The 9882-nt window shown below is 40.8% G+C and overlaps 1 protein-coding gene across 1 annotated transcript; it reads right to left on the reverse strand.

Annotated features, from left to right (window-relative positions):
- Window positions 1-471: 471 nt before the first annotated feature.
- Window positions 472-9298, reverse strand: LOC116330913. The gene is made up of 16 exons (XM_031753374.2): window positions 9235-9298; window positions 8651-8739; window positions 7601-7825; window positions 7355-7426; window positions 6978-7089; window positions 6721-6850; window positions 5841-6084; window positions 5565-5721; window positions 4640-4727; window positions 4442-4504; window positions 4040-4239; window positions 3805-3936; window positions 3525-3712; window positions 1075-1226; window positions 720-965; window positions 472-637 (listed from the first exon to the last, which is right to left on the reverse strand). The coding sequence occupies exons 1-16, from the start codon at window positions 9278-9280 to the stop codon at window positions 472-474; spliced, it is 2310 nt and encodes a 769-aa protein (XP_031609234.2). The 5' UTR covers window positions 9281-9298.
- Window positions 9299-9882: the final 584 nt, after the last annotated feature.

The raw sequence follows: 9882 nt of genomic DNA on the forward strand, positions 1-9882 counted from the left end.
AGGACCATCCAGGACGTTTGACTCATTGAGTGGCTCATTATCTAATTAGTCCAGGCCAAGCTGATGAAGGCTGGTGCTGCTCGTTTGTATTTGGAGCTTGCTGGTCTGCATCTGCGAGCAGCTCCTTTACAAGTCTGATAAAGACAGAGAGCGATAAAATCCAGACGTCACAATCCTTTCATTTTGTTATTTAAATATTTTTGTTTTATCTTTTATTCAGTGTTTATAAACTTTACACATTTATACAAAGGGGATGAAACATGAATATTCATTTAAAGAATGAGCATGCCAAGGTCATGGTAGGTTGTTGAAAACTAAGAGTGGTCTGTCATGTGAACAGTTATTAAAACTACAACACCATGAAACTTTGACTGCATTCTTAGTTACTTTAAAGGTTAAATAAACTACACAAGCAATAGGGAATCACATTTTAAGGAGCAAAGCTTTCCGTGAGTGTGTGTGTGTGTGTGTTTACGGGATGCATTTGTTTCTCCTTTTGGGGCACAGGTGGATTTTGCAGTGCAGGTAGATTTCACCTGAGCTCCCAGTGAACTGAAACATATTGAAGAAGAAATAGTTGGAGGTTCCCCACCCGTTTTCCTTCACCTCCACAGTCTGGTCAGCGGGGTTAGCACAACTGCCAACAGGTAGGAAACAGTTTTGTGGGAAGTTGATCAGAATTATCAAAAAATTATATTTATGAATAAATGTGGTCTCACCCATCGATAATCAGGTCATATCTGAGGCTCCCAGAGGACGACGCCAGGTCGGTGGCCCAGCAAGAGTCTGTTACCATGGCAACCATTTCTTCATCCAACCCATCAGCCTTCAGCTCCACCCAGATTCTCTGGTTCAGAGGAACTTCAGCGAAAGACTCCACAGCTTGTGTGCGACCTACATCAGTGTAGGCCTTCATGGTCAAAGTGTAATTCCAAACACTGGGTGTAGCATGCTGGATCACAGAACTGCAGAACAGACACACACATTCACACACACATTTTAGTTTTCTTTGAAACAAAAAACAACAACGTTATTCGCATCTGAAAGTTATTCAAACAAACCCCAACCACAAACCTGTCTCTGATCCTAAAGTTAGCAGTCTGGATAGCTGGCTGAATGTGGACACAGGAGAAGTCGATGTAGACTTGGTCTCGGCGAGTGATGACATCAGAGGAGCTGTTCTGGTTCGTTATGGTGTTCGTGTAGATAATATGGCTGTTGTTAGTCTGTAGGACCAATTAAAAAAAAAAAAAGAAATTCAATGCGATCACCAAACAACAGCATTGGACTGTGTTATGCATTAGGAGTAAAAGGATACCACATGATTTGATGAAAATTAATATTAGCAACCTGTAGAGGGCTAAATTCAAAGACACCCGAAATTAGTCTCCAGATGTCTGAGGAAGAACATGGCAGCACGGAATCCACTAACATATAATGGTCCATAGGTGTTCATTTGGATTTAGTTCAGGTTAGCGTTAGATCCAGTCAGTGGTATCAATTCGTTCATCGTCCAGGAGTTCGATTATCATTGTACACCATGAGGAACCCAAGACCCATGGCACCAGTACAGGGTTTGACGATAGATTAGGATCCAAAGATTTCAGTGGGTCTTGATACCCAATTGCAGTCAGGGATCCTTTGCCTAGTCCACAGATTCTGTGGTTCCCTCTACGTATGGGTATGCTTCAGCACACCATCACTAACCCACCACCAAACTATTCATACTGAATGATGTTTCAGGCAGCATAACACTGAGGTTAATGGGTGAAACCTGGTCTCATCTGTGAAAAGCATAGGGCACCAAGACCTGCCAATGTTTGTATTCTATGGCAAATGGGAATCTAGGATTAAACACAGGGCCCATTAGAGGGAATCAGGCCCTCGGGCCAGCATCTTCTACTTTTGTTTTCATACAGAACTGAGGATATTCTACTTGGGCACAAATACACTGCTCAAAGCTATTTAACCCTTTAAGACCTACCATAGAACCAAGTCCGCCAGAGCTTATCTTTATATTTTTACATGCTGTAGTGCCATTTTTGGGAGCATTTCAAGTTGCTATACGTTAATACAACCATTATACCCCAAATTGTAATAATATGTATGCATTAAGTGCATAGTAACTACATAAATTGCAAAAAAGTGCAATAAACTACAAAAACATTTAAAATCGTTTTTGATTTTTTTACATATAGTTCTAGTTAGAGAAATTTAATAGGTTCATCCCTCAAAACTGTAAATACAAAAAAGTTGCACAAAATAGTTTCCAGCAACAGGAAATTTATTTTGAGTGTCTTCATAGTTTTATTTTTGAGATACACCAATTTTTATATACTGCAGGAAAAACGAAAAAAATATTATAATGCAAATTTGCAAAAATGACATCACTTCCAGTTTCGGGCAGGTAATGTCGGACATGCCATAGTTCACACTGACGTCTATTCCAACGTAGGAAGTGTTATGAACAGCTGATCGGATCTGCAAAGCGTGTTTCTGGAATATCATGTTTTTGTTGCTGCAAGTGCTTTTTATGCAATTTTTGCAAGGCTATATGTGGAAGGAAACCGTGACCTAGGACAAGCTAATGGCATAACATGTGAGTACAACTCCTCCGGTTTCATATGCAAAAAAAATAATTGCACTAGCTTACGTGGTTGCGGTTCTACAGGGATTTAAAAATAGTTACGCAAAACGGTGCGTGCCCGCTCCGACCGGCTTTAAAAGGTTAAAGGAATACAGCAGTGTATGCTGGAAACATGGGGTCTAACCACATACACTAGACGGCAGTACCTTGGTCTCCAGTAACACTGTGTCTTCTTTCATCTGCACAGATTCACTAAAATCAGAAACATCCTGTCTCAGAGTAATGCTCAAAGACTAGTTTGTGCATTTGTTACTTCTAGCCTGGAATATTGAAATTTCTTATCAGGTTGTGAAAAAAGCTCCTTGAAAAACCCTCATTTGATCTAAACACTTCTTCAAGTGCACTAACAAAAGCGAGTTTTGTTTCTCCCGTATTAGTTTCTCTCCATCTCATTTCTTCCATCTATAAAATCCATAATTTAATTTAGAATTTAATTTAAAATCCTTCTTATATACAAAGACCCAAGTGATCGGACACCAGCATATCTTTTCATGGTACTAAAATACTGTTGCGGTGCAGGCTAATTTTACCTTACCTTCTGTCTTTTCTTCACCATACAAAAAAAGCACCTGTATGTTACTCCTACCTTGAATTGATGCACTATAAACTAAAGTTAACTTCAACTGAAGTGAATTCATTTGTAATCTAATTAAAAATGCATTGTTTTGCCTTTTACATAATTAATGTTACACTTTTAGGAGCTAACTGGGTGGAATAAGAATCACAATGGCTAACATGACTTGAAAGCAATCAGAAGTCAAAGCTAAACCTGAACCCACAGAAAGTTCTGAGGAGAGCGGAGCAGGAGAAGCTCAACCAAGTGCTGGAAGAGGTTTGGCTGGTGGTCAAGGTTAAAGAGTTGGAGGAGAGAACCCACCGTGACCACCATCCCACAGCTGTTGCTGCTGTTGAAGCTGAAGGTCACCATGTGGGTGAGCTTGTCCATCTGACCCCTGCAGGTCGGGTCGTTGAGGTGTAAGGCAGAGTAGTCGATGCCTTTGTCCTCCAAGAGACAACCGACCAGAGAGAGCAAAGCAGAGTTCTGGCTGCAGACTGTTTGATCACCTAAACGTCACATTATTGATAAAATAAATAATCAAAAACTTTTTCCTCAGTCAGTCAGCCCTGTTTTCATGTTGTTGTCACAGATATCATACCCAAAGTGTCGGTTGATCTGTATTTGGAGGCAAAAATGGCCCGACAGAAGCAGCGAGTGTCACCACCGACTGTCTTCTGACCGCAGAACTCGTGATCGCTGCAGATCCTGTCCTGACAGAAGGCTGCAGAGGCTACAGAGGAACACACTGATACGTTACTCAGAAAACATGTGAGCTCTAAAAATCTGCTTGTGAATGCTGCAGAACAAGAACTGTAGAGTTGTTCATATCTTACAGCAGCTGGTCTTTGAGGTCCAGCCATCCAGAGTGTGGTTGTGTAGACTGCAGGCTCTGGCGTAGGCCTTCAGGAACTGACAGTTGAGTCCGTCCACTGCAGGATATTTACACAAAGTGTCGGTGCAGGCGGTTATGTAGGGCTCTGGGTCAATGTCACTGTTACAGGAGGAGAAGGGCGCCTCTTTCAGGAGATTACAGCTTTTCCATAGAAAGAAATAATTGCAGACAGTAAAATGACCATCTGTGATCAGGTGTGTTTATATTCCATCTGTACAGATGACAGGTGGCAGATGCATCCATTATCGTGCATAAAAATATGATGGCACAGATGAAGCATAGAGACCAATACGGGAGAAATAGAGACACAGATGTTTTATGTTGTCTGAATCTGTCTGCTTACCGTTCAATCATCTTGTTGCAGTTGATTGTGCTGTCAGCAGCATCATTGTATTTCACCTCACAACTATGGGGCAACACACAACACAGTGTCAGCACAACTGCCTGCTCAGTCTGAATAATGAAAACATGCAGAACATCCACAAGCCTTTCGTTAACGAGCAGCAGTCAGAGGGACTCTGAGCTTGTGATGAAGTCTCACCTGGTAGAGCTGTACTCAGAGAGCCTCAGGTCACTCAGAGACCTGCTGGAGTTTCCACACAGACCCTCTAGAGGTAAATCAGCAGGTCCTGGAAAGGTTCAGGACACAGTGTACTTTTTATGTCATACATGAAAGAAATGTCAATATTTTTTATGTATTTTAAACTGATCAGGCATAACACTATAAACTCCTAGCTAATATTAAACCCATGAAGGTGTGGTGTGGTATCTGGCAATAAGATGTTATCGACAGGTCCTTTAATTCCTATAAGTTGCATGGTGGAGCCTCCGTCGATCGGACTTGTTTGTCCAGTACATCCCACAGATGCTTAACTGTACTGAGATCTGGCACTTTATACAACTTTCTTCATTCACCTACTCACTCTTTCATAAAGGTACTTTTTTCTATGCTTTTTCTACATTCTACTTCTTTTCTACTTCCTCCAAAGGATACCTGGTCCTCCTTTAGAGACAAGGTAAGGAGTTTAGTCCTTTGAGAGAGGCCTAGAGTAGAGCTGCTCATTCCTTCACATGAAAAAGGGCCAGTTGAGATGGTTTGGACAATGCCTGAAAACATTACCTCTGTGTGAGGTTTTACTGGCATGAACTACCAGGAGGAAGCCTGGGGTAGACCAAAGACATGTTTGAGAAGTTATATCTCTTGACTAGCCTAGGAATGCGTGGTGTTCACCTGGAAAAGCTAGAGGAGGTGACCAAGGTAAGGGAGGCCTGGGCATCTTCCCAATAAAGGCAATGAGCTACACCAGTCAACAGTCAATCCATGACAGAAAGGACATAGCAGGGAAACAAAACTGAGCAACCTATAGCAGATAAATCAACAGAAAGGAGGGATTGTACCTGCCTTTTTTACATTACATGTACCCCTTACATTCCCCATTGTGAATGAAACATTTAATTTTCAGTACCTTCTAAGTGGATCTGTGCAGTGTAGCCGTCAAAGAAGACAGAGATGGTGGAGTACGAGAGCAACAACTTGGCAGTGACTCCAGTTCGGTCTTTAGAGAGCTCCACATTGTGAACCAGCTGAGGCGAACTGTTGAGCGTCAGGATTGTGTTGTCCAGCTGGATCACAAGCAAAGAGTAGGAAATAGTGAGTGAAACATCTCAAACACACAACAGGCTAATTTCACAGCAACAATCACTAGACTGCACTGACTAAACTTTGGGTGGAGGTAGCTTACCCGAACTCTCCCACCTTGTTCCAGATGAAATTTAATGCTGGGCCTGTCCAGAACCAGTGTCACACTGTCCAAAAAGCTCATGTCTTTAAGTCGGCGTTCCAGGAAATTCCCCAAAACATGGAAGTTTGGGACTGATGGAGTCAAGACCAGAGAATATGAACACCGATTCTCAACAGAGTTAACCTGGCCATGGAAGTCAATGACAGTGGGGCCAGTCACAGTGCAGGTGGAGTTCAACATGCAGCTGGTGGAAACAAGGATACAGTCAAGAATGAAAACTGCTGAACGCCACACCAGTGGGGAACAGACATAAAAATAACACTGCAGGAGCAAGAAGCTGTCAGAAATTGCCCTTATCCATTTCATACAAATAAATCAACTATAAGTCACAAGCTTTATAGAAATACGAGCCTTTTATCCAACTATAAGATCCTATTCACTGAACTTTTTAATCTCTTATGAGGTAAATTTGAGCCCTGCCGACTACTTTTGATTGGTGCAAGAAGCTTAAAAATTAGTATTCTGGCCAAAGCAATGTTAGAATTGTGTAGCTAGAAATAACAATATTTGAATAAGAGGACAGTGTAAGTTATTAGCTAATTAGTCTGATTAACATAGATATTACATACATACATACTTAGATGCTATGACTGCATCACACAGTAAAAGAATAGTAAAATCCTGTAACTTCAGAGGTAGCTTAGCAGACAGCTAGCAGCAAATCACATCTCTGTTTCATCAATTGAATACAATTAAATTTTATTTATATAGCACCAAATCACAACCACAGACTCAGGCAGGAGTATCCCTCTGTGGCCACCAGTTGAAGGTGAGAAAGCGTTCACAGATGCTTCTTTGAAATACAAAGAGATATATTTACATGCCGTTGCCTTCACAACGCTCCAGAGGGCCACAGCTAGAAATCTGCAGAGCTGCAGTGTCAGAACAGGTGAGACTAAAGCAGGTTTTTGGATCTGAGCTCAGCACTGCACCATATTCATACACAGCACCTGAAAAATGAAAGAGGGTTTAGTTTAGTTAAAAACTCAAAGATGACTAGTTTAATAACCACAGACAGAAACATTGTGGTAAATACAGAACACTTGGGTCAAGTTTTGAAGCCTGAGATTCACCAACCAGCATGTCTGCATCCACTGATGTCAAAGAATCTTTGATATTGACGATTGTAGGGACCGAATGAAACAGCCATTATATCAGTTGTGACACCACCAACCAGAGCCTCAAACACCTAGAAATAAACACAACCAATGTTACAATCACAGAGAACAGACAACTGATTTCAGACAGAAGAATGAGTAAAAATCATTTTCTGCTTGTGATATAAACATGTCTGGATGGTCCTTGTTGATATGGAAACTTGTGTCCACCACAGATTTTGTGTGTGTGTGTGTGTGTGTGTGTGTTTGGGGTTTTTCTGTTCTTGTTCTTGTTGTTTTTTGTTTTTGTCAATATCTTAACATGTCATTTATTGTTTATTACACGCAGAGACTCACCACTGAACCAAATGCCAATATTTCCACAATCAGAGCCGTTTGTGTCCCGAAATTAACTGGAACCAAATCATACTGTAAAGTAAACAGAGAGGATTCAGACACTATTAGGAATTCTGAAAGTGTTTATCAATGTTTCATATGATAAAACATCATGTCAAATTTTATTTTTTAATCTTACAGTGTTAATCTGGGCTAAAACAGTGGATTCAGACACACCTCAGGTTAAAGTCTGAGAAAAGAACTCACGTCTTTCCCATTGAGCTCCATGATAAACAACACGTAGCATTCCATCCTGTTCTGAATTGTTGCTACATTGTCATAAATCAGCTTTTGGATTCCAGCATTGGGTTCATTTATCCAAAACTCAATGCTGTCCAAGTCAGGTGCAGTCCCCACAAGACAGTCACCTCCAGTTTCAGGGTTGAAAAAGTTGTCAAAGCAAAATGCAATGTTTTCACTCATGAAGGCGACCTGTTAGAAGTCAAAGACACAACTAATCAGTGATAACTACATCTTTTCCACAAACCCGCTAGTTGCCTCCTCTAGCTCACCACGGCACACAGCTCTTGTCAGGTCCTGCCATCCTACTTAATTAGGGAAGGCATGATTAGATGATGGAGACTCGCTGTGCTGGTCAGCCTCTCCAGACACCACACCCTTATCCCACTGCTCCACCCCTCCGGTGCAGCCAAGCTACAACCTACACCCTGTCATACTAGCAAACATTGTTGGAAGACTGACATTATCTCTCTTATAATTGCAAAAACTGCAGCATAGATGGACAGATGTTGATGTGCTTTCTATGTATTATAGGTCCAGTCAGACCCAGAACATCAATCTTAACATATTGATTCCACTGTTACAAAGATGAAAACAATATTTCATATATTTAATTGAAAGCTAAATTGGCTGCTTAATGTTAAGATAGAAAGAAATAAAATATAGAAAGACTAGAATAAAATACATATTTAACCCATTAATAATGATATACATGAACGATGCATGGGGTCTCTCTCACAGACATCACATCAGAACATCTGACTCAATGAGATAAGAAAGAGTCAAGAGTTTAGGTCTCCTTTATGGGGTTTAATTTTTTCTTGATGTTTGAGCTCCTTTCTTAGAGATAATTTTTTGGTTCATTATGTTCTAATTGATAAAAGAATAATATAAAAGAATTCTTGAACAAAAATCTCCTCTGGCTAGAAAATCTGAGGAGGTATATCGAGGCGATGCCCATCAACAGAGGTGGGGTAGACGGAATCATATAAAACATAAAAACATCAGGATACTCACATAGATTTGCTCGTACTTCTGTCCATAATAAGTGATGGGACACGAGCTGATGTCCAGCACTGAAGAACCAGTGATTATCTGCCAAGCTCCTGAAAATTTGAAGACACATGAGTGCTGCGAGCTTTATTCTTAGCTAGTTGGTTGGACAAACAGGGAGCGTGGCAGGTTCAAACAGTAACTTCATGAGTGGATAAAACAGTGTTTGTCACTAAAGAATCAACATCATGAATCTAAAGTTTTTACTATAACTTAGCAAACCTTAAAAACAAAGTTGCACCATGTTTGTTAGGTTATCACTTCAAATCTTTCTGCACTTTGTTGCTCAGACTGTTTGCGCTATGATTATGTTGCTTCCACTAAAGCAGGGGTGTCCAACTCCAGGCCTCAAGGGCTGGTGTCCTGCAGGTTTTAGACACACCTGAATCAAATGATTAGCTCATTACCAGCCCTCTGGAGAACTTCAAGATATGTTGAGGAGGTAATTTAGCCATTTAAATCAGCTATGTTGGATCAAGGACACATCTAAAACCTGCACTAAAGTGATGTGAGGAAACACTTAAAATGGCTTCCAGGTGTGTGTTTACCTGACACTCCAATTAGAACAGACAGGACGAACAGGAGGTGGAGCATCTTAAAGGAGGTCAATCAGCTGACAGAGACCTGGAAGCCACACAGTTGGGACATTTCTGAATGGGCAGAAAATTTCTGGCAACTTGAAAAATGAAGCTGAGTCTATGTATGTGATATTAAATTGTGAAAGTGAAAAAGATTATTTAATACAGACTGAAAGAAAATTAATGAAAAAGATATTAAATATAAATCCTGCACACAGACTCACTCCCTCTAAAAGTCTTGCTCCATGACATTGAAGCTTAGCATCTTCTTTTGGGAGCTGCTACTGTGAAAGGCATCAGCAGCCTTACAGTATTACAGCTCCAAGCAGAGCCTCAAAAATGTGAGCGATATGACCAGGAGCAATGCAGAGTTGGGATTGAAACTGCTCTGATTTTGACATTTACAGGGAGTTTCACTGGAAATCAAGTGAAGTGTTCACACATATGTGGTTATTTGATAAGTTAGCCCAGGGTTTATCAATCTAGCTACTGAATGAGTGTGGTCACATGAAAGTGGTGGTGCTGGCAGCATGTGACCAATCACAGACATGGAAATGTCTACTGGCAGGGTTACTCTAACCCCTAAACCTCTTCCAGGAATGATAACATAATTTTCCA

This window comes from Oreochromis aureus, linkage group 3 (genome assembly GCF_013358895.1).
Source record: "Oreochromis aureus strain Israel breed Guangdong linkage group 3, ZZ_aureus, whole genome shotgun sequence".
Classification (NCBI taxonomy): domain Eukaryota; kingdom Metazoa; phylum Chordata; class Actinopteri; order Cichliformes; family Cichlidae; genus Oreochromis; species Oreochromis aureus.

Excerpts from the sequence above, each read along its gene's own strand:
- LOC116330913 (XM_031753374.2), bottom strand. The coding sequence starts at position 9,280 with ATGCTCCACCTCCTGTTCGTCCTGTCTGTTCTAATTGGAGTGTCAG. Across the intron at positions 966-1,074 it reads AACTTTAGGATCAGAGACAG|TTCTGTGATCCAGCATGCTA; the intron begins GTTTGTGGTTGG and ends TCTGTTCTGCAG. Across the intron at positions 638-719 it reads TATGACCTGATTATCGATGG|TTGTGCTAACCCCGCTGACC; the intron begins GTGAGACCACAT and ends ACCTGTTGGCAG.